At 47.2% G+C, this 25,674-nt stretch overlaps 1 protein-coding gene across 1 annotated transcript in view; it reads right to left on the minus strand.

The window, feature by feature from the left end:
• Positions 1 to 25,674, minus strand: part of LOC311107280 (oxysterol-binding protein-related protein 10-like) — a 95,048-nt gene that overhangs the window by 3,173 nt on the left and 66,201 nt on the right. The window contains exons 8-10 of the mRNA XM_084149760.1: positions 19,756 to 20,398; positions 4,225 to 4,411; positions 3,778 to 3,960 (exon numbers count right to left, since the gene is read on the minus strand). Of these exons, the coding sequence (XP_084005886.1) occupies positions 3,778 to 3,960; positions 4,225 to 4,411; positions 19,756 to 20,398 (1,013 nt within the window). The remainder of the gene's footprint in view (positions 1 to 3,777; positions 3,961 to 4,224; positions 4,412 to 19,755; positions 20,399 to 25,674) is intronic.

The raw sequence follows: 25,674 nt of genomic DNA on the forward strand, positions 1-25,674 counted from the left end.
TCAATGGTGGATGAGGAGCAGGCCCACTAATGGAATGTTCTGACTCAATGGTGGATGAGGAGCAGGCCCACTAATGGAATGTTCTGACTCAATGGTGGAAGAGGAGCAGGCCCACTAATGGAATGTTCTGACTCAATGGTGGAAGAGGAGCAGGCCCACTAATGCAATGTTCTGACTCAATGGTGGAAGAGGAGCAGGCCCACTAATGCAATGTTCTGACTCAATGGTGGAAGAGGAGAGGAGAAATAAACTCTCCATCCAGATTCCTCCACACGTGTACACATTCTGTACCTTATGTTCATTCTCTTGTTTATGTTCTGGAAATAATGCATGAGGCGGTGAGCTCCAGATAATCCAATTAACACAGCACGTGTGAGAAGATCCTAAGAGACCGGTCGGTTTACTGTATATGATGCCTGTTACCCAGGACTGTTTACCATTACGTCATATAGGGAATGTGATAGTCTATATTTATTTCATTATGTCATATTTGAGAATATGTTGACCGATAGCTGATTTATTTCTATCCAGTAGTTGTGTATGGTTGATCTATTCTCATGGTATTAAAATGTGCTCGTACCAAACCCTCACTGGTCCTTCGAGACAGATAGGAACCATTACAAGGTGACACTCCTTTTCAGTGTTTATGAGATAATCTGCCTCCTTAGAACCTGCAACTCACAACAATCTTTATAAACTGCTAGACTGGACTGGTATGTACTGCTGCATTGATACTGCATTTCTGTCTAGACTGGACTGGTGTGTACTGCTGCATTGATACTGCAGTTCTGTCTAGACTGGACTGGTGTGTACTGCTGCATTGATACTGCAGTTCTGTCTAGACTGGACTGGTGTGTACTGCTGCATTGATACTGCAGTTCTGTCTAGACTGGACTGGTGTGTACTGCTGCATTGATACTGCATTTCTGTCTAGACTGGACTGGTGTGTACTGATGCATTGATACTGCAGTTCTGTCTAGACTGGACTGATGTGTACTGCTGCATTGATACTGCAGTTCTGTCTAGACTGGACTGGTGTGTACTGCTACATTGATACTGCAGTTCTGTCTAGACTGGACTGGTGTGTACTGCTGCATTGATATGGCAGTTCTGTCTAGACTGGACTGGTGTGTACTGCTACATTGATACTGCAGTTCTGTCTAGACTGGACTGATGTGTACTGCTGCATTGATACTGCAGTTCTGTCTAGACTGGACTGGTGTGTACTGCTGCATTGATACTGCAGTTCTGTCTAGACTGGACTGGTGTGTACTGCTACATTGATACTGCAGCTCTGTCTAGACTGGACTGGTGTGTACTGCTGCATTGATACTGCAGTTCTGTCTAGACTGGACTGGTGTGTACTGCTACATTGATACTGCAGCTCTGTCTAGACTGGACTGGTGTGTACTGCTACATTGATACTGCAGTTCTGTCTAGACTGGACTGGTGTGTACTGCTACATTGATACTGCAGTTCTGTCTAGACTGGACTGGTGTGTACTGCTACATTGATACTGCAGTTCTGTCTAAACTGGACTGGTGTGTACTGCTACATTGATACTGCAGTTCTGTCTAAACTGGACTGGTGTGTACTGCTACATTGATACTGCAGTTCTGTCTAGACTGGACTGGTGTGTACTGCTACATTGATACTGCAACTATCCATATGAATCAGCAGAAGAGATGGTTTCAAAACTGCAATCCATCCCCAGTTAGCCCTTCCTCCACTTACCAGCCAGACTGTATTAGCCAAGTATCAGATCAAATTAAGGCTGTGTGACACTGGCAGTGTACTACAGCTGAGAATGTGTGTGTGTGTGTGTGTGTGTGTGTGTGTGTGTGTGTGTGTGTGTGTGTGTGTGTGTGTGTGTGTGAGTAAGTGAGGACGTTGTGATAAGTCACAGGAATGTTCTCAGAGAAGTGTGTCATCTCTCATCTTCTCTGATTCTCTCTCTGGAGCATTAGGATCAGTCAGATCTCACACACACACACACACACACTCATCCTCAGCTTTAATACACGCTTTGTAATGTCTTTGTTAAGCAGGTTAGTGAGGGAACCCAAAGACTTGTTCTGGGTGGTAATACTCCTTCACCTGGTAATTCATCAATCTATTGTTGGAAAGCCCTTTGAGACAGACAGGCCTTTGTACTGTGCACTGCTACACTACATGCAGAGTTTGGACAAGGCCTCAGGTCTCAGGCAAGGTTACTCATCAAGAGAGCTTGGCTCATCCAACCAGAGCTGTTACATGACTGTAGTACCAGTTACAGACGTGGCAACGAGACTACAGCTGCTTTATGTTTTACACATGTTCTGTTGTCTGACCCAGAGACACGCCTCTTAGAGAGATTACCATACCAACACATTACAGAGACACGCCTCTTAGAGAGATTACCATACCAACACAGCACAGGGACACACCTCTTAGAGAGATTACCATACCAACACTGCACAGAGATACGCCTCTTAGGGAGATTACCATACCAACACTGCACAGAGACACGCCTCTTAGGGAGATTACCATATCAACACTGCACAGAGACACGCCTCTTAGAGAAATTACCATACCAACACAGCACAGAGACACGCCTCTTAGAGAGATTACCATACCAACACAGCACAGAGACACGCCTCTTAGAGAGATTACCATACCAACACAGCACAGAGACACGCCTCTTAGAGAGATTACCATACCAACACTGCACAGAGACACGCCTCTTAGAGAGATTACCATACCAACACTGCACAGAGATACACCTCTTAGGAGAGATTACTATACCAACACTGCACAGAGACACGCCTCTTAGAGAGATTACCATACCAACACTGCACAGAGATACACCTCTTAGGAGAGATTACCATACCAACACTGCACAGAGACACGCCTCTTAGAGAGATTACCATACCAACACAGCACAGAGACACGCCTTTTAGAGAGATTAACATGAACACCGCCTAGCCAGCTCACAAACACCATCACTATTGACTAGCTTTGTAGAGGGCTCACTCTTTGTAGAACGTGTGGGATTGTGCAATACATTGCATGTTTAACTGACAGACAGAGAGGTTGTATTGTGTAAGGTCAGGACTGACAGACAGAGAGGATGTATTGTATGAGGTCAGGTCATAGCACCACAGAGTGTAAGCCTTTGAGGTGTTACAGTCAAATGGAATAAACAGAAGACATACCTCATTAGAATTATTCTAAGCTTCTCACCCTAGACCCCCTGTTTATTTGACCCCAAAGAGAGATATGGTCAAACACTGTGGTAGGTGGCTTTAAATACTTTTATATGGGGTCTGGGTATAACTACAAAACAGACACCTGGCTGGTTTCTCTATGGGTCGTATCTCTCTCTCTCCCTCCCTCCCTCCCTCCTCACCGTGATTCATAGTGTCCCTGTTTCTCCATGGGCCGTGTCTCCCTCCCTCCCTCCCTCCTCACCGTGATTCGTAGTGTCCCTGTTTCTCCATGGGTCGTGACTCCATCCCCTCCCTCCCTCCCTCCCTCCCTACCGTGATTCGTGGTGTCCCTGTTTCTCCATGGGTCGTATCTCCCTCCCTCCCTCCCTCCCTCCCTACTCACCGTGATTCGTAGTATCCCTGTTTCTCCATGGGTCGTATCTCCCTCCCTCCCTCCTCACCGTGATTCGTAGTGTCCCTGTTTCTCCATGGGTTGTATCTCCCTCCCTCCCTCCCTCCCTCCCTCCTCACTGTGATTCGTAGTGTCCCTGTTTCTCCATGGGTCGTATCTCCCTCCCTCCCTCCTCACCGTGATTCGTAGTGTCCCTGTTTCTCCATGGGTCGTATCTTCTTCCTGATGACAGGCAGCTTGGAGGTGTTGATGACCTTGGTCTCCCCACTGCTGTAGGTGAACTCCAGGGTGCCATTCCATTCCCCTTGGGCCTTACACACTATGGTCCCCGTCGGGTTGTGCTTCACCTCTGCTGTCACTCTAACAGGAAGACAAGATGGTGACTATGTTGTTATTGGGTCAGACACACACAGACAGATGGATGGACGTACACACACCACTGTCAGACATATGGATGGACACACACCACCACTATCACAAACAGGGAGGGATTAGAATGACAGGGACCATCAAGATAAATTTTATACAACGTGTATGTTGTTATAAGGTCACACACATGCATGTAATCTCTCTCTCTCTCTCTCTCTCTCTCTCTCTCTCTCTCTCTCTCTCTCTCTCTCTCACCTGTGTATCTTTCCTCCGTAGAAGGGTTTAGTATGGAAGGTAACAGTGGCAGAGTATCCACTCTTGGCACAACTGATGGTGACTTTCCCTCCCAGCTCCACCCAGGGTACGGTAAGGATGGAGCGGGCGTAGGCACAGGGCAAAGTAAACACATACTCCTCATCATGCTCCAACAGATGTAGAACACCTGGAGGAGAGAGAGGGGGGAGGGAGAGGAGAGAGAGAGAGAGAGAGAGAGAAGAGAGAAGAGGAAGAGAGAGGGAGAGAGAGAGAGCGAGAGAGAGAAGAGAGAGGGAGAGAGAGAGCGAGAGAGAGAGACAGACAGACAGAGAGAGACAGAAAGAGAGAGAGAGAAGAGAGAGAGAGAGAAAAAGATAGAGACAGACAGACAGACAGACAGACAGACAGACAGAGAGAGAGAGAGGCAATAAACACATATTTCTTTCCACAGGGCCGTTGGGTGAGACAGGGATGCAGCTTGAGCCCCACCCTCTTCAACATATATATCAACGAATTGGCGAGGGTACTAGAACAGTCTGCAGCACACGGCCTCACCCTACTAGAATCTGAAGTCAAATGTCTACTGTTTGCTGATGATCTGGTGCTTCTGTCCCCAACCAAGGAGGGCCTACAGCAGCACCTAGATCTTCTGCACAGATTCTGTCAGACCTGGGCCCTGACAGTGAATCTCAGTAAGACTAAAAAAATGGTGTTCCAAAAAAGGTCCAGTAGCCAAGACAACAGATACAAATTCTATCTAGACACTGTTACCCTAGAGCACACAAAGAATTACACCTACCTCGGCCTAAACATCAACACCACAGGTAACTTCCACAAGGCTGTGAACGACCTAAGAGACAAGGCAAGAAGGGCCTTCTATGCCATCAAAAGGAACATAAAACTCAACATCCCAATTAGGATCTGGCTAAAAATACTTCAGTCAATTATCAATCAATCAATCAATTTTATTTTATATAGCCCTTCTTACATCAGCTAATATCTCGAAGTGCTGTACAGAAACCCAGCCTAAAACCCCAAACAGCTAGTAATGCAGGTGTAGAAGCACGGTGGCTAGGAAAAACTCCCTAGAAAGGCAAAACCTAGGAAGAAACCTAGAGAGGAACCAGGCTATGAGGGGTGGCCAGTCCTCTTCTGGCTGTGCCGGGTGGAGATTATAACAGAACCATGCCAAGATGTTCAAAAATGTTCATAAGTGACAAGCATGGTCAAATAATAATCAGGAATAAATCTCAGTTGGCTTTTCATAGCCGATCATTAGAGTTTAAAACAGCAGGTCTGGGACAGGTAGGGGTTCCATAACCGCAGGCAGAACAGTTTAAACTGGAATAGCAGCAAGGCCAGGCGGACTGGGGATAGCAAGGAGTCACCACGGCCGGTAGTCCCGACGTATGGTCCTAGGGCTCAGGTCTCTCAGTTGGCTTTTCATAGCCGATCATTTAGAGTTGAAAACAGCAGGTATGGGACAGGTAGGGGTTTCGTAGCCGCAGGCAGAACAGTTGAAACTGGAATAGCAGCAAGGCCAGGCGGACTGGGGGCAGCAGGGTGTCATCATGCCCGGTAGTCCTGACGTATGGTCCTAGGGCTCAGGTTCTCAGAGAGAAAGAGAGAACGAGAGAATTAGAGAGAGCATACTTAAATTCACACAGGACACTGGATAAGACAGGAGAAGTACTCCAGGTATAACCAACTAACCCCAGCCCCCCGACACATAAACTACTGCAGCATAAATACTGGAGGCTGAGACAGGAGCGGTCCGGAGACACTGTGGCCCCATCCGAAGAAACCCCCGGAACCCATTGCCCTCTATGGTTGTGAGATCTGGGGTCCACTCACCAACCAAGAATTCACAAAATGGGACAAACACCCAATTGAGACTCTGCATGCAGAATTCTGCAAAAGTATACTTTGTGTACAATGCAAAACCCAGAATAATGCATGCAGATCAGAATTAGGACTATACCCGCTAGTTATCAAAATCCAGACAAGAACAGTTCAATTCTACAACCACCTTAAAGGAAGCGATGCCCACACATTCCATCACAAAGCCCTCACCTACAGAGAGATTAACCTAGAGAAGAGTCCCCTCAGTCAGCTGGTCTTGGGGCTCTGTTCACAAACACAAACAGACTCCACAGAGCCCCAGGACAACAACACAATTAGATCCAACCAAATTATGAAAAAGCAAAAAGATAACTATTTGACACACTGGAAAGAATCAACCAAAAAACTGAGCAAATTGGAATGCTATCTGGCCCTAAACAGAGAGTACACAGTGGCAGAATACTTGACCACTGTGACTGACCCTAAATTAAGAAAATCCTTGACTATGTACAGACTCAGTGAGCATAGCCTTGCTATTGAGAGAGGCTGCCATAGACAGACCTGGCTCTCAAGAGATGACAGGCTATGTGCCCTCTGACCACAAAATGAGGTGGAAACTGAGCTATAATTCCTAACCTCCTGCCAAATGTATGACCACATTAGAGACATATATTTCCCACAGATCACACAGACCCACAAAGAATTTGAAAACAAATCAAACATTGATACATTTACATTTTAGTCATTTAGCAGACGCTCTTATCCAGAGCGACTTACAGTTAGTGAGTGCATACATAATTTTTTTATTTTTCATACTGGCCCCCCGTGGGAATCGAACCCACAACCCTGGCGTTGCAAACGCCATGCTCTACCAAATGAGCTACATCCCTGCCGGCCATTCCCTCCCCTACCCTGGACGACGCTGGGCCAATTGTGCGCCGCCCCATGGGTCTCCCGGTCGCGGCCGGCTACGACAGAGCTTGGATTCGAACCAGGATCTCTAGTGGCACAGCTAGCACTGCGATGCAGTGCCTTAGACCACTGCGCCCTCTGTTAGGCGAAATACCGCAGTGTGCAGTCACAGCAGCAAGATTTGTGGCCCGTTGCCATGAGAAAAGGGCAACCATTGAAGCACAAACAACATTTTAAATACGACCTATAGTTCTGTTTATTTACTTTCCCTTTCATACTTCAACATCTTGCACATTGTTACAACTTTGTACATAGCCAATAACACTTGAAATGTCTATATTCTTTAAAAAAATTGGTGAGTGTAATGTCTACTAATGTTTTCCTTGTTTATTTCCCTTTTGTTTATTGCCTATTCCATTTGCTTTGGCAATGTAAACATTACCAAAGCAAATGCCCCACAACAGCCCTTTGAATTGAATTGACAGAGAGAGCGGGCAGAGGTGTCACGTTCGTTGAATGACGGGTCAGACCAAGGCGCAGCGTGATATACGTACATGTTTATTAAACCAAATAAACACACGACAAAATAATAAACGAAACGTGAAGTCCTAAGGTAGATACAACTAACCTTAACCGGAACCAGATCCCACAACTAGACAGTGCCAATAGGCTGCCTAAGTATGGTCCCCAATCAGAGACAACAAGCGACAGCTGCCTCTGATTGGGAACCACACCGGCCAACATAGAACTATACATACAAGATCGACAACATAGAAAAAGCACAACAAGGAATATACACACCCTGACTCAACATATAAGAGTCCCCTGAGTCAGGACGTGACAGTACCCCCCCCCCCCCCCCCCCCAAAGGTGCGGACTCCGACCGCACAACATAAACATAACAGGGTAGGGTACGGGAGGGCATTCCGACTCGGAGACGGATCCGGCTCAGGGCGTGACGACCTCTCACTCTCCGCCTCCCTGTTGTGCCCCTTGTCTGGTCTGGACCTCGGCGCGCTGCTTCCCCTCTCCTTCCTCCCACGATACGCCAGGCCCTGTCTGGACCCTGGTGTGGGAGACCCCGAACCTGGAGAGGGGCTGACGTCATGGTCTGGACTGGAGCCGCTGACCGGAGCTGGACTGGGCACCGGTGGAGCGGACTGCTCTGGCTCCGGAGTGGAGCCGCTGACCGGAGCTGGACTAGACCCCAGTGGAGCGGACTGCTCTGGCTCCGGAGTGGCGCAGCTGACTGGAGCTAGATCAGGCACCGGTGGAGCGGACTACTCTGGCTCCGGAGTGGAGCAGCTGACCGGTGCCGGACCAGGCACCGGTGGAACGGGCACGGGCCGTGCCGGACTGGACAAACGCACCACTGGTCTGGTGCGAGGAGCAGGCATGGGCCGGACCTGACTAGGAACACGCACCACTGGCTTGGTGCGAGGAGCAGGAACGGGCCGGGCAGGACTGGCGACGCCCACCACTGGCTTGGTGCGAGGAGCAGGAACAGGCCTGGCCAGGCTGGCGACGCGCACCACTGGCTTGGTGCGAGGAGCAGGAACAGGCCGGGGCGGACTGGCGACGCGCACCACTGGCTTAGTGCGAGGAGCAGGAACAGGCCGGGCCGGACTGGCGACGCGCACCACTGGCTTGGTGTGAGGAGCAGGAACAGGCGGGGCCGGACTGGCGACGCGCACCACTGGCTTGGTGCGAGGTGCAGGAACAGGCCGGGCCGGGCTGGCGACGCGCACCACTGGCTTGGTGCGAGGAGCAGGAACGGGCCGGGCAGGACTGGCGACGCGCACTACTGGCTTGGTGCGAGGAGCAGGAACGGGCCGGGCTGGCGACGCGCACCACTGGCTTGATGCGAGGAGCAGGAACAGGCCGGGCCGGGCTGGCGACGCGCACCACTGGCTTGGTGCGAGGAGCAGGAACAGGCCGGGCCGGGCTGGCGACGCGCACCACTGGCTTGGTGCGAGGAGCAGGAACGGGCCGGGCAGGACTGGTGACGCCCACCACTGGCTTGGTGCGAGGAGCAGGAACAGGCCGGGCCAGGCTGGCGACGCGCACCACTGGCTTGGTGCGAGGAGCAGGAACAGGCCGGGCCGGACTGGCGACGCGCACCACTGGCTTAGTGCGAGGAGCAGGAACAGGCCGGGCCGGACTGGCGACGCGCACCACTGGCTTGGTGTGAGGAGCAGGAACAGGCGGGGCCGGACTGGCGACGCGCACCACTGGCTTGGTGCGAGGTGCAGGAACAGGCCGGGCCGGGCTGGCGATGCGCACCACTGGCTTGGTGCGAGGAGCAGGAACGGGCCGGGCTGGCGACGCGCACCACTGGCTTGATGCGAGGAACAGGAACAGGCCGGGCCAGGCTGGCGACGCGCACCACTAGCTTGGTGCGAGGAGCAGGAACAGGCCGGGCCGGGCTGGCGACACGCACCACTGGCTTGGTGCGAGGAACTGGAACAGGCCGGGCCGGGCTGGCGACGCGCACCACTTGCTTGGTGCGAGGAGCAGGAACAGGCCGGGCCGAGCTGGCGACGCGCACCACTGCCTTGGTGCGAGGAGCAGAAACAGGCCGGGCCAGGCTGGCGACGCGCACCACTGGCTTGGTGTGAGGAGCAGGAACAGGCCGGGCCGGACTGGCGACGCGCACCACTGGCTTAGTGCGAGGAGCAGGAACAGGCCGGGCCGGACTGGCGACGCGCACCACTGGCTTGGTGCGAGGAACTGGAACAGTCCGGGCCGGGCTGGCGACGCGCACCACTTGCTTGGTGCGAGGAGCAGGAACAGGCCGGGCCGAGCTGGCGACGCGCACCACTGCCTTGGTGCGAGGAGCAGAAACAGGCCGGGCCGGGCTGGAGACACGCACCACTGGCTTGGTGCGGGGAGCAGGAACGGGCCGGACCGGCCTGTGACACGCATCACTTGCTTGGTGCGAGGAGCAGGACTGGGTTCCTTTATTAACCCCCGCTCCTTCTGCTGCCTAACCAGCTCCTCTCGCCGTGCCTCTTCTCTTTCCTTCTCCCTTTTAGCCTCCTGTATCGCCTCCCTCTGACCGAATAACTCCTGCTCCCTCTGAGCCAACAGCCCCCGTAACATGGTGGCCTCCTCTCCTAACCTGCAGATCCGCCCTTTCACGGCCTCCTGCTGCCTCGTCGTCCACACCGTGTGCCCCCCCAAAAAAAAATTATTGGGGTTGCCTCTCGGGTCTCCATCGTCGGCACTGTTGGCGCCGTTTCTCCTCTCCTACCTGGGCATCCTCCTTCATCGCCTTCCGATAACGGACGGCCTCCTCCTCCGTAATTCTCCCCCAACCGAGGAAGACATCTACTAATGTAACCTCCTGTTGAGTCCCAGGCGTTTGCTCCTTCTCGGCACGCTGCTTGGTCCTCGTTTGGTGGGATCTTCTGTCACGTTCGTTCATTGACGGGTCAGACCAAGGCGTAGCGTGATATACGTACATGTTTATTAAACCAAATAAACACACGACAAAATAATAAACGAAACGTGAAGTCCTAAGGTAGATACAACTAACCTTAACCGGAACCAGATCCCACAACTAGACAGTGCCAATAGGCTGCCTAAGTATGGTCCCCAATCAGAGACAACGAGCGACAGCTGCCTCTGATTGGGAACCACACTGGCCAACATAGAACTATACATACATGATCGACAACATAGAAAAAGCACAACAAGGAATATACACACCCTGACTCAACATATAAGAGTCCCCTGAGTCAGGGCGTGACAAGAGGTCAGTAAGAGAACACCTTGCTTATGTTCTATTATCCCTTGGAACAGGACAGTATCCTAGTTAATGTGGTAAAGGTTACGGTAACAGGACTGTATCCTATTTAATGTGGTAAAGGTTACGGTAACAGGACTGTATCCTAGTTAATGTAGTAAAGGTTACAGTAACAGGACTGTATCCTAGTTAATGTGGTAAAGGTTACAGTAACAGGACTGTATCCTAGTTAATGTGGTAAAGGTTATGGTAACAGGACTGTATCCTAGTTAATGTGGTAAAGGTTACGGTAACAGGACTGTATCCTAGTTAATGCAGTCAAGGTTACGGTAACAGAACTGTATCCTAGTTAATACAGTAAAGGTTACGGTAACAGGACTGTATCCTAGTTAATACAGTAAATGTTACGGTAACAGGACTGTCTGGCTACATGTATCCAAAACCCTCTAGTTGAAGATCCTTAAACTGCTACACTCCAGAGCCATATACACTGAGTGTACAGAACATTAGGAACAGTTTCCTAATTTTGAGTGGCACTCCCTTTTGCCCTCAGAATAGCCTCAATTCGTCGGGGCATGGACTCTAAAAGGTGTCAAAAGCATTCCACAGGGATGCTGGCCCATGTTTACTCCAATGCTTCCCACAGTTGTGTCAAATTGGCTGTATGTCCTTTGGGTGATGGACCATTCTTCATACACACAGGAAACTGTTGAGCTCTTTGACACACTCAAACCGGTTCTGTCACGTTCGTTCAATGACGGGTCGGACCAAGGCGCAGCGTGATATGCATACATGTTTATTATAACGAATAAACACAACGACAAAACAACAAACTAAACGAAACGTGAAGTCCAAGGTAGACACAAACAACATACCTTACACGGAACAAGATCCCACAACCCACTAGTGCCAATAGGCTGCCTAAGTATGGTCCCCAATCAGAGACAACGAGCGACAGCTGCCTCTGATTGGGAACCACACCGGCCAACATAGATCTAGACATACTAGAACACCAACATAGAAATACACAACATAGAACATACACACCCTGACTCAACATATACGAGTCCCCTGAGTCAGGGCGTGACAGGTTCAAAGGCACTTCAATCTTTTGTCTTGCCTATTCACCCTCTGAATGGCACACGTACAAAATCCATGTCTCAATTATCTCAAGGCTTTAAAAAAATGTATGTATCAAATACTTATGTCATGCAATAAAATGCAAATTAATTACTTAAAAATCATACAATGTGATTTTCTGGATTTTTGTTTTAGATTCCGTCTCTCACAGTTGAAGTGTACCTATGATAAAAATTACAGACCTCTACATGCTTTGTAAGTAGGAAAACCTGCAAAATCGGCAGTGTATCAAATACTTGTTCTCCCCACTGTATGTGACTTGTGTAAGGGCAGGTTGGACACTGTACATTTTTGGGGCTGTGGTGGTATGATGTAGCCTTGTACTGAGGGAGGAGGCAGGAAGCTCAACATTGGCTAGCTCCTCCACAGCTCTGGCCAGGGTGCTCTGTGTTCCATTAGCCTGCTCTGGCCGGGGTGCTCTGTGTTCCATTAGCCCGCTCTGGCCGGGGTGCTCTGCGTTCCATTAGCCTGCTCTGGCCGGGGTGCTCTGTGTTCTATTAGCCTGCTCTGGCCGGGGTGCTCTGCGTTCCATTAGCCTGCTCTGGCCGGGGTGCTCTGTGTTCCATTAGCCTGCTCTGGCCGGGGTGCTCTGCGTTCCATTAGCCTGCTCTGGCCGGGGTGCTCTGTGTTCCATTAGCCTGCTCTGGCCGGGGTGCTCTGCGTTCCATTAGCCTGCTCTGGCCGGGGTGCTCTGTGTTCCATTAGCCTGCTCTGGCCTTCCCTCTTCTCTCAGTCCTGTTACATCCACAGTGTGAGCTGGCCCTTCTCTCTATGGTTTCATCGTTGTCCTGTCCTGGCTGGCCTGGCCCTCTGCTCCTCTCTCTGAGTCCTGTCCTGTCCTGTTCCTCTCCTCTCTGCTCCTCTCCCTGAGTCCTGTCCTGTCCTGTCCCTCTCCTCTCTTCTTCTCTCTCTGAGTCCTGTCCTGTCCTGGTCCTCTCCTCTCTGCTCCTGTCTCTGAGTCCTGTCCTGGCTCTCTCCTCTCCTCTCTGTTCTCTGTGTTACATCCACAGTACTGCCCTGCCCTGGCCTGGCCCTCTCATCTCCCCTCTCTTCTCTCAGTACATTACATAAGAGACAGCTGTCCTGGGTGAAATCTGCTGCGGGCAGAAACCCAGGTCTGACAGATCCACATCTGTTTCCCCAAGACAGGAGGGGGTGGAGGGGGGAGAGGAGAGGGCACTGCCTCAGTGCCTTTGTGCCTCGCTGGAGGGGTGGAGGGGGGATGAGAGGGAGGCTAGGGCCTTGGTGCATCTGTTTCCCAAATACAGGAAGGGTGGAGGAGAGAGAAGGAGGGAGGCAAGGGGGCTAGAGGAGAGGCTCTTCCTCCAGAAGGGTTTGGTCGGTCGGCATGTTGCAGGAAGTGCTCAGTGAGTGGCTCTCGGCTCGCTACCCTGGCAGCGCCATGTGAGGATATGTGAGAAGGCTAGGTCAGCGTTTCTTACTTAGAGTGCCCACATCGCCTGCTGTCACCTACACACCCACACACTCACCAGCATGCTAGCACACGTGTACATGTGCACAATCACACACGCTCTAACACATGCTCTGACACACACTCATACACACACACATGCTTCAGAGAGACATGCCTCCCTCCCTGCCTGCCTGTGACACAAGGTCGCTGCAAAGGACACTGAGGTTAAACGACATGGTGCATTAGACATCTCTGAGTGATAGACAGTGGCGCCAGGTTGACCACCACAATCCTCTGTCTCTATCAGACCACCAGGTTGACCACCACAATCCTCTGTCTCTATCAGACGACCAGGTTGACCACCACAATCCTCTGTCTCTATCAGACCACCAGGTTGACCACCACAATCCTCTGTCTCTATCAGACCACCAGGTTGACCACCACAATCCTCTGTCTCTATCAGACGACCAGGTTCACCAACACAATCCTCTGTCTCTATCAGACGACCAGGTTCACCAACACAATCCTCTGTCTCTATCAGACCACCAGGTTGACCACCACAATCCTCTGTCTCTATCAGACGACCAGGTTCACCAACACAATCCTCTGTCTCTATCAGACGACCAGGTTCACCAACACAATCCTCTGTCTCTATCAGACCACCAGGTTCACCACCACAATCCTCTGTCTCTATCAGACGACCAGGTTGACCACCACAATCCTCTGTCTCTATCAGACCACCAGGTTCACCACCACAATCCTCTGTCTCTTCATGTGTCTGCTGGGATATTCTAAAGAGACCCATGTCCCATTGAAGATGTACTGTGGAATTCCTTCCCCAGAGTGTGAATGGTTGTAGTATCTTATTCCAGTTGTGTGGAGAGCTACCTACAGCCTAAGAGCTACCTATAGCCTGAGAGCTACCTACAGCCTGAGAGCTGCCTACAGCCTGAGAGCTCCCTACAGCCTGAGAGCTACCTACAGCCTGAGAGCTACCTACAGCCTGAGAGCTGCCTACAGCCTGAGAGCTACCTACATCCTGAGAGCTGCCTACAGCCTGAGAGCTACCTACAGCCTGAGAGCTACCTACAGCCTGAGAGCTGCCTACAGCCTGAGAGCTACCTACAGTCTGAGAGCTTCCTACAGCCTGAGAGCTACCTACAGCCTGAGAGCTACCTACAGCCTGAGAGCTACGTACAGTCTGAGAGCTTCCTACAGCCTGAGAGCTACCTACAGCCTGAGAGCTACCTACACAGGCTTAACAGATATGTATAGCCAACTGTGACTATGGTACTACTAGGTATTAAACAGATATGTATAGCCAACTGTGACTGTGGTACTACTAGGTATTAAACAGATATGTTTAGCCAACTGTGACTACGGTACTATTAGGTATTAAACAGATATGTATAGCCAACTGTGACTATGGTACTACTAGGTATTAAACATATATGTATAGCCAACTGTGACTAGGGTACTACTAGGTATTAAACAGATATGTAGAGCCAACTGTGACTAAGATACTACTAGGTATTAAAAACAGATATGTATAGCCAACTGTGACTGTGGTACAACTAAGTATTAAACAGATATGTATAGCTAACTGTGACTATGGTACTAATAGGTATTAAACCGATATGTATAGCCAACTGTGACTGTGGTACTACTAGGTATTAAACAGATATGTATAGCCAACTGTGACTATGGTACTACTAGGTACCTACAGCCTGAGAGCTGCCTACAGCCTGAGAGCTCCCTACAGCCTGAGAGCTACCTAAAGCCTGAGAGCTACCTACAGCCTGAGAGCTGCCTAGAGCCTGAGAGCTACCTACATCCTGAGAGCTGCCTACAGCCTGAGAGCTACCTACAGCCTGAGAGCTACCTACAGCCTGAGAGCTGCCTACAGCCTGAGAACTACCTACAGCCTGAGAGCTACCTACAGTCTGAGAGATTCCTACAGCCTGAGAGCTACCTACAGCCTGAGAGCTACCTACAGCCTGAGAGCTACCTACAGTCTGAGAGCTTCCTACAGCCTGAGAGCTACCTACAGCCTGAGAGCTACCTACACAGGCTTAACAGATATGTATAGCCAACTGGGACTATGGTACTACTAGGTATTAAACAGATATGTATAGCCAACTGTGACTGTGGTACTACTAGGTATTAAACAGATATGTATAGCCAACTGTGACTGTGGCACTACTAGGTATTAAACAGATATGTATAGCCAACTGTGACTATGGTACTACTAGGTATTAAACATATATGTATAGCCAACTGTGACTATGGTACTACTAGGTATTAAACAGATATGTAGAGACAACTGTGACTAAGATACTACTAGGTATTAAAAACAGATATGTATAGCCAACTGTGACTGTGGTACAACTAAGTATTAAACAGATATGTATAGCTAACTGTGACTATGGTACTAATAGGTATTAAACAGATATGTATAGCCAACTGTGACTGTGGTACTACTAGGTATCAAACAGATATGTATAGCCAGCTGTGACTATGGTACTACTAGGTATTAAACAGATATGTATAGCCAACTGTGACTGTGGTACTACTAGGTATTAAACAGATATGTATAGCCAACTGTGACTATGGTACTACTAGGTATTAAACAGATATGTATAGCCAACTGTGACTATGGTACTACTAGGTATTTTATTAAACAGATATGTATAGCCAACTGTGACTGTGGCACTACTAGGTATTAAACAGATATGTATAGCCAACTGTGACTGTGGTACTACTAGGTATTAAACAGATATGTATAGCCAACTGTGACTGTGGTACTACTAGGTATTAAACAGATATGTATAGCCAACTGTGACTGTGGTACTATTAGGTATTAAACAGATATGTATAGCCAACTGTGACTGTGGTACTAATAGGTATTAAACAGATATGTATAGCCAACTGTGACTATGGTACTACTAGGTATTAAACAGATATGTATAGCCAACTGTGACTGTGGTACTACTAGGTATTAAACAGATATGTATAGCCAACTGTGACTATGGTACTACTAGGTATTAAACAGATATGTATAGCCAACTGTGACTATGGTACTACTAGGTATTAAACAGATATGTATAGCCAGCTGTGACTATGGTACTACTAGGTATTAAACAGATATGTATAGCCAACTGTGACTGTGGTACTACTAGGTATTAAACAGATATGTATAGCCAACTGTGACTATGGTACTACTAGGTATTAAACAGATATGTATAGCCAACTGTGACTATGGTACTACTAGGTATTATATTAAACAGATATGTATAGCCAACTGTGACTGTGGCACTACTAGGTATTAAACAGATATGTATAGCCAACTGTGACTGTGGTACTACTAGGTATTAAACAGATATGTATAGCCAACTGTGACTGTGGTACTACTAGGTATTAAACAGATATGTATAGCCAACTGTGACTGTGGTACTATTAGGTATTAAACAGATATGTATAGCCAACTGTGACTGTGGTACTAATAGGTATTAAACAGATATGTATAGCCAACTGTGACTATGGTACTACTAGGTATTAAACAGATATGTATAGCCAACTGTGACTGTGGTACTACTAGGTATTAAACAGATATGTATAGCCAACTGTGACTATGGTACTACTAGGTATTAAACAGATATGTATAGCCAACTGTGACTATGGTACTACTAGGTATTAAACAGATATGTATAGCCAACTGTGACTGTGGTACTACTAGGTATTAAACACATCTTAGATTGCTCTTAACTTTGTTTTGTATGGTTTGTAATTCTCAGGTTCATTAAGGTGGTCCCCTGTAGCTCAGTTGGTAGAGCATGGCGCTTGCAACGCCAGGGTTGTGGGTTTGTTTCCCACGGGGGGCCAGTATGAAAAATTTATGCACTCACTAACTGTAAGTCGCTCTGGATAAGAGCGTCTGCTAAATGACTAAAATGTCAAATGTCTTCATCACAATGCTTTAGTTGAGACACAACAACCACAACACACACCTCGCACACACACACACACACACCACACCACATACACACCTCCCCCTCACCATATGTGTTTTCTCTCCTGGTGTCATTAGCATATCTGCTATCACTCAAGGGGAGAGAACGAGATCATCCTCGTTAGTAATTCATGCTGTTCTAATTACTGAGGGGACTAATTGGCCGTGAGGCTCAGGATAGCATGAACTCAGAAACTAGTTGAGAATCATTCATTTAAACAGAATTTTTGTGGCAAACATTTTTTATGGTAGACTATTTTATATCAATGTGGAGAAGGGCCGAATCTGCTCGGTATGTTCTGGAACATTAAAGACAGAAATAAATGTATTCAGGAATGTTTAGCTTTCAATAAACAATTCATCATAAAAAAAGGAATGTTTAGCCTGACTTCCTTCAACACTCTACACACAGTATCCAGTGGCACAACTAACTACAGTATTCCCATGGTTAACTAGGCCTGCTCCATGGGAGGCTGCCAGTCAGGCAATTTTCATCTTTCAATCTTGATGCGATTACTTTGGATTAAAACAAGATATTAAAGCTTTAAATACCATTAAACTCAGCTAATTAAACGTTGGAACGTGATTAAGGAACTTTAAATCAGAGAGTTGACAAGCTTTCAGTCAGTTAGCCCTTATCAACCCTAGACTTCCTGAACTGTCATCAATGCTATTACAGAATACATGACTACCGTGACAGACAACCAACGGCAAACCCTACAAACACTCTTTCGCTCTTACAAGGGCAGAGTTTTTCTGTCAGGTCACATGATCAGTTAAAACTTCTGGCTCTGGTCCAGAACACTAACACCTACCCATAACTACAGTAGCTGTTTCTGTCAATAGGTCCAGAACACATAGCTGGCTCTCAGTAGGTGCTGTTCACTGTAACCCCTAGTCATAACTACTGTATAGCTGGCTCTCAGTAGGTGCTGTTCACTGTAACCCCTAGTCATAACTACTGTATAGCTGGCTCTCAGCAGGTGCTGTTCACTGTAACCCCTAGTCATAACTACTGTATAGCTGGCTCTCAGTAGGTGATGTTCACTGTAACCCCTAGTCATAACTACTGTATAGCTGGCTCTCAGTAGGTGCTGTACACTGTAACCCCTAGTCATAACTACTGTATAGCTGGCTCTCAGTAGGTGCTGTACACTGTAACCCCTAGTCATAACTACTGTATAGCTGGCTCTCAGTAGGTGCTGTACACTGTAACCCCTAGTCATAACTATTATATAGCTGGCTCTCAGTAGGTGCTGTTCACTGTAACCCCTAGTCATAACTACTGTATAGCTGGCTCTCAGTAGGTGCTGTACACTGTAACCCCTAGTCATAACTACTGTATAGCTGGCTCTTAGTAGGTGATGTTCACTGTAACCCCTAGTCATAACTACTGTATAGCTGGCTCTCAGTCAGTGCTGTTCACTGTAACCCCTAGTCTTAACTATTATATAGCTGGCTCTCAGTAGGTGCTGTTCACTGTAACCCCTAGTCATAACTACTGTATAGCTGGCTCTCAGTAGGTGCTGTACACTGTATCCCCTAGTCATAACTACTGTATAGCTGGCTCTCAGTAGGTGCTGTTCACTGTAACCCCTAGTCTTAACTATTATATAGCTGGCTCTCAGTAGGTGCTGTTCACTGTAACCCCTAGTCATAACTACTGTATAGCTGGCTCTCAGTAGGTGCTGTACACTGTATCCCCTAGTCATAACTACTGTATAGCTGGCTCTCAGTAGGTGCTGTACACTGTAACCCCTAGTCATAACTATTGTATAGCTGGCTCTCAGTAGGTGCTGTTCACTGTAACCCCTAGTCATAACTACTGTATAACTGGCTCTCAGTAGGTGCTGTACACTGTAACCCCTAGTCATAACTACTGTATAGCTGGCTCTCAGTAGGTGCTCTACACTGTAACCCCTAGTCATAACTACTGTATAGCTGGCTCTCAGTAGGTGATGTTCACTGTAACCCCTAGTCATAACTACTGTATAGCTGGCTCTCAGTAGGTGCTGTACACTGTAACCCCTAGTCATAACTACTGTATAGCTGGCTCTCAGTAGGTGCTGTTCACTGTAACCCCTAGTCATAACTACTGTATAGCTGGCTCTCAGTAGGTGCTGTTCACTGTAACCCCTAGTCATAACTACTGTATAGCTGGCTCTCAGTAGGTGCTGTTCACTGTAACCCCTAGTCATAACTACTGTATAGCTGGCTCTCAGTAGGTGCTGTTCACTGTAACCCCTAGTAATAACTACTGTATAGCTGGCTCTCAGTAGGTGCTGTTCACTGTAACCCCTAGTCATAACTACTGTATAGCTGGCTCTCAGTAGGTGCTGTTCACTGTAACCCCTAGTCATAACTAATGTATAGCTGGCTGTCAGTAGGTGCTGTACACTGTAACCCCTAGTAACAGTAGCAACAAATTAGTTCTAACTAGGTACAGTACTGTGCAGTAATGCTCACCTTCCCCGACCATAGACACTCCGATGGACATGCCCATGAACTTGCTCCGGGTCCAGACGTGGGTGTTGACACACATGTTCCTCTCTTCACACTCGCAGTAGAACCCAGTGACAGGTGGGTGGTGTGATACCTGCTCTGCCACGAACCTTACCCGGTAACAGTCCACTGTCTGAGCCCCCTCACCCTCCGTCCCTGTCCGGGGGGAGTCTCTAGAGGAAGAGGCGGGGTTAGGGGAAGAGCCTCTAGAGGAAGAGGCGGGGTTAGGGGAAGAGCCTCTAGAGGAAGAGGTGGGGTTAGGGGAAGAGCCTCTAGAGGAAGAGGCGGGATTAGGGGTGGGGTTTGAAGTGGGTGTAGTGTTAGGGGCAGAGCTCATGGTCCTAAGTGGGTGGACTCTCTCTCTGGGGACGTCCCAGGAACATCTGAAGCTCTCTCCCAGGATGGGATTGTAGGGTTTCTTGGCCACGGCACCCTTGCGTCCCTCGTGGAAGGCGGTTAGGTAGTATTCGACAAATCGGACGATGCGCTCCTCTGGGGTGGTTCCCGTGGTGATGGCCAGGAACATGTCTGGGTGAGCCATGAAGTTAGCATACATCTCCAGGAGGGAACGCTTCTCTAGGATAAAGGTAGGGAGTACCACCTGTGGGAGGGAGAAGGAGAGAGAGAGAGAAAGAGAGAGAGCGAGGGAGAGGAAGGTGAACGAGAGAGGAAGATAGAGAAAGAAAAAGACAGAGAGAGAGAGAGCGAGAGAGAGAGAGAAAGAGAAGAGAGAAGAGATAGAGAGAAGAGAGAAGAGAGAAGAAAGAAGAAAGAGAGACAGAGAGCGAGAGAAGAGAGAGAGAGAGAAGAGAGAGAGAGAGAGAGAGAGAGAGAGAGAGAGAGAGAGAGAGAAAGAGGGGGGGGGAGAGAGAGAGAGAGAGAGGGGGAGAGACAGGGAGGCGGGAGAGAAATGGAAAATAAATGGCATTTAGTCCCTCTCCATCCATTCCTATGGAAAGTCAATATATGAATCACAGACTGGTCTGTGTTGAGCTCAGTCTGACTTATTTGCGATCCTTAAATTAAAAGTAATGAGCTTTCAAACACACACACACACACATACTGTACACACACACACACACACCCACACACACTATGCTACCCCCTGCTACTAATAGGTCGATAAGAGTCCCTGTCATGCTATCATGCTAGGATAGGGCTGTCTGGTGTCTATTAATAACTCAGGACATTGTGATGTCTGAGTGATGACGTACAAGCTGGTCCCCTGTGGATCCATGCTCAGGCCTCTGTAACAGCCTCTCCCCATCAACACAGGCATATCAGGGATGTGCCCCAAATTGCACCCTATTCCATAGAACACTACTTTTTACCAGAGCCCTAAAGGTTGCCATTTGGGACACAACCCAGGCCTCTCTCCCCACCATCAGAAACATCAGTCTCTGCCAAACATTATTATCCTCATCAACACCCTCCATTGTCTGGAACATTATTGACAGCCAGCCAAAGAAAGATAAAACATCTGGATCCATCTCTACTGAGAACAGCTGTTATTACACCAGATAACACCTGGATATATCTCTACTGAGAATAGCTGTTATTACACCAGATATCACCTGGATCTATCTCTACTGAGAATAGCTGTTATTACACCAGATATCACCTGGATCTATCTCTACTGAGAATAGCTGTTATTACACCAGATAACACCTGGATCTATCTCTACTGAGAATAGCTGTTATTACACCAGATAACACCTGGATCTATCTCTACTGAGAATAAATGTTATTACACCAGATAACACCTGGATCCATCTCTGTGGTAGTTTACACCAGTTAACACAGTAGTTTACACCAGTTAACACAGTAGTTTACACCAGATAACACAGTACGGTAAACAAAGTAGTTTACACACCAGTAAACACAGTAGTTTACAAACCAGTTAACACAGTGGTTTACACAACAGTTAACACAGTAGTGTATACACCAGTTAAACAGTAGTGTATACACCAGTTAACACAGTAGTTTACACACCAGTTAACACAGTAGTTTATATACCAGTTAACACAGTAGTTAATACACCAGTTAACACAGTAGCTTATACACCAGTTCACTCAGTAGTTTATACCAGTTAACACAGTCGTTTACACCAGTTAACACAGTAGTTTATACACCAGTTAACACAGTAGTTTATACACCACTTAACACAGTAGTTTATACACCAGTTAACACAGTAGTTTACACACCAGTTAACACAATAGTTTATTAACCAGTTAACACAGTATTTTATACACCAGTTAACACAGTAGTTTACACACCAGCTAATACAGTAGTTTACACACCAGTTAACATAGTAGTTTATACACCAGTTAACACAGTAGTTTATACACCAGTTAACACAGTAGTTTATACACCAGTTAACACAGTATCTTATACACCAGTTCACACAGTAGCTTATACACCAGTTCACACAGTAGTTTACACCAGTTAACACAGTAGTTTATACCAGTTAACACAGTAGTTTACACACCAGTTAATATGGTAGTTTACACACCAGTTAACACAGTAGTTTATACACCAATTAACACAGTAGTTTATACACCACTTAACACAGTAGTTTACACCAGTTAACACAGTAGTTTACGGAGCACCATTAAATCCATTATTAAAAAATGGAAAGAATATGGCACCACAACAAACCTGCCAAGAGAGGGCCGCCCACCAAAACTCACGGACCAGGCAATAATAATAATAATAATAATATAATATGCCATTTAGCAGACGCTTTTATCCAAAGCGACTTACAGTCGTGCGTGCATACATTTTTGTATGCAAGGAGGGCATTAATCAGATAGGCAACAAAGAGACCAAAGATAAGCCTGAAGGAGCTGCAAAGCTCCACAGCGGAGATTGGAGTATCTGTCCATAGGACCACTTTAAGCCGTACACTCCACAGAGCTGGGCTTTATGGAAGAGTGGCCAGAAAAAAGCCATTGCTTAATGAAAGAAATAAGCTAACACGTTTGGTGTTCGCCAAAAGGCATGTGGGAGACTCCCCAAACAGATGTAAGAAGGTACTCTGGTCAGATGAGACTAAAATTGAGCTTTTTGGCCATCAAGTAAACGCTATGTCTGGCGCAAACCCAACACCTCTCATCACCCCGAGAACACCATCCCCACAGTGAAGCATGGTGGTGGCAGCATCATGCTGTGGGGATGTTTTTCATCAGCAGGGACTGGGAAACTGGTCAGAATTGAAGGAATTATGGATGGCGCTAAATACAGGGAAATTCTTGAGGGAAACCTGTTTCAGTCTTCCAGAGATTTGAGACTGGGACGGAGGTTCACCTTCCAGCAGGACAATGACCCTAAGCATACTGCTAAAGCAACACTCAAATGGTTTAAGGGGAAACATTTAAATGTCTTGGAATGGCCTAGTCAAAGCCCAGACCTCAATCCAATTGAGAATCTGTGGTATGACTTCAAGATTACTGTACACCAGCAGAACCCATCCAACTTGAAGGAGCTTTGCCTTGAAGAATGGGAAAAAATCCCAGTGGCTAGATGTGCCAAGCTTATAGACATACCCCAAGAGACTTGCAGCTGTAATTGCTGCAAAAGGTGGCTCTACAAAGCATTGACTTTGGGGGGGGGGGTGAATAGTTATGCACGCTCAAGTTTTCTGTTTTTTTGTCTTATTTCTTGTTTGTTTCACACACAAAACAATTATTGCATCTTCAAAGTGGTAGGCATGTTGTGTAAATCAAATGATACAAACCCCCAAAAAAATCCATTTTAATTGCAGGTTGTAAGGCAACAAAATAGGAAAAATGCTAAGGGGGGTGAATACTTTCGCAAGCCACTGTACCTACCTAACCTTAGTTGAATGCACTGACTGTAAGTCGCTCTGGATAAGAGCGTTTGCTAAATGACTAAAATGTAAAAATATAAATGTAAAATGCAAGGTGTTCTCACCATTAGTAAGGATTATATCAGCATTATACAAATCTATTTCAAAGAGCATAACTTTCAGATACAGTGGGGGAAAAAAGTATTTAGTCAGCCACCAATTGTGCAAGTTCTCCCACTTAAAAAGATGAGAGAGGCCTGTAATTTTCATCATAGGTACACGTCAACTATGACAGACAAAATGAGAAAAAACAATCCAGAAAATCACATTGTAGGATTTTTAATGAATTTATTTGCAAATTATGGTGGAAAATAAGTATTTGGTCAATAACAAAAGTTTCTCAATACTTTGTTATATACCCTTTGTTGGCAATGACACAGGTCAAACGTTTTCTGTAAGTCTTCACAAGGTTTTCACACACTGTTGCTGTTTTTTTGGCCCATTCCTCCATGCAGATCTCCTCTAGAGCAGTGATGTTTTGGGGCTGTCGCTGGGCAACACTGACTTTCAACTCCCTCCAAAGATTTTCTATGGAGTTGAGATCTGGAGACTGGCTAGGCCACTCCAGGACCTTGAAATGCTTCTTACGAAGCCACTCCTTCATTGCCCGGGCGGTGTGTTTGGGATCATTGTCATGCTGAAAGACTCAGCCACGTTTCATCTTCAATGCCCTTGCTGATGGAAGGAGGTTTTCACTCAAAATCTCACGATATATGGCCCCATTCATTCTTTCCTTTACACGGATCAGTCGTCCTGGTCCCTTTGCAGAAAAACAACCCCAAAGCATGATGTTTCCACCTCCATGCTTCACAGTAGGTATGGTGTTCTTTGGATGCAACTCAGCATTCTTTGTCCTCCAAACACGACGTGTTGAGTTTTTACCAAAAAGTTATATTTTGGTTTCATATGACCATATGACATTCTCCCAATCCTCTTCTGGATCATCCAAATGCACTCTAGCAAACTTCAGACGGGCCTGGACATGTACTGGCTTAAGCAGGGGGACACGTCTGGCACTGCAGGATTTGAGTCCCTGGTGGCGTAGAGTGTTACTGATGGTAGGCTTTGTTACTTTGGTCCCAGCTCTCTGCAGGTCATTCACTAGGTCCCACCGTGTGGTTCTGGGATTTTTGCTCACCGTTCTTGTGATCATTTTGACCCCACGGGGTGAGATCTTGCGTGGAGACCCAGATCGAGGGAGATTATCAGTGGTCTTGTATGTCTTCCATTTCCTAATAATTGCTCCCACAGTTGATTTCTTCAAACCAAGCTGCTTACCTATTGCAGATTCAGTCTTCCCAGCCTGGTGCAGGTCTACAATTTTGTTTCTGGTGTCCTTTGACAGCTCTTTGGTCTTGGCCATAGTGGAGTTTGGAGTGTGACTGTTTGAGGTTGTGGACAGGTGTATTTTATACTGATAACAAGTTCAAACAGGTGCCATTAATACAGGTAACGAGTGGAGGACAGAGGAGCCTCTTAAAGAAGAAGTTACAGGTCTGTGAGAGCCAGAAATCTTGCTTGTTTGTAGGTGACCAAATACTTATTTTCCACCATAATTTGCTAATAAATTCATTAAAAATCCTACAATGTGATTTTCTGGATATTTGTTTCTCAATTTGTCTGTCATAGTTGACGTGTACCTATGTTGAAAATTACAGGCCTCTCTCATCTTTTTAAGTGGGAGAACTTGCACAATTGGTGGCTGACTAAATACTTTTTTCCCCCACTGTATAACATCTGACCCAATGTCATCTAGGATTTCCATTAAAATAGAATTAAAGGAGTTACCAAACTAACTGCTTATCAGATTACATAAAGTACTATTAGTTACGCAGTAGAACTGTACTCTAAGGTTAGAGTTCATATTCACATAACAGTCCTTCTACTGAAACTCAGAATCAGAATCGTAGAATCCCAGGATCAATCCATGGCCTGCAGCCAGAGAGAGGTCCATTTGAGGAGAGAAAGAGACAGAACATCTCTGAATGGGTGGTGGGATTTTTGACTGAGGGGATG

The sequence above is a fragment of the Coregonus lavaretus genome (assembly GCF_964263955.1).
Source record: "Coregonus lavaretus genome assembly, chromosome: 3".
NCBI lineage: Eukaryota > Metazoa > Chordata > Actinopteri > Salmoniformes > Salmonidae > Coregonus > Coregonus lavaretus.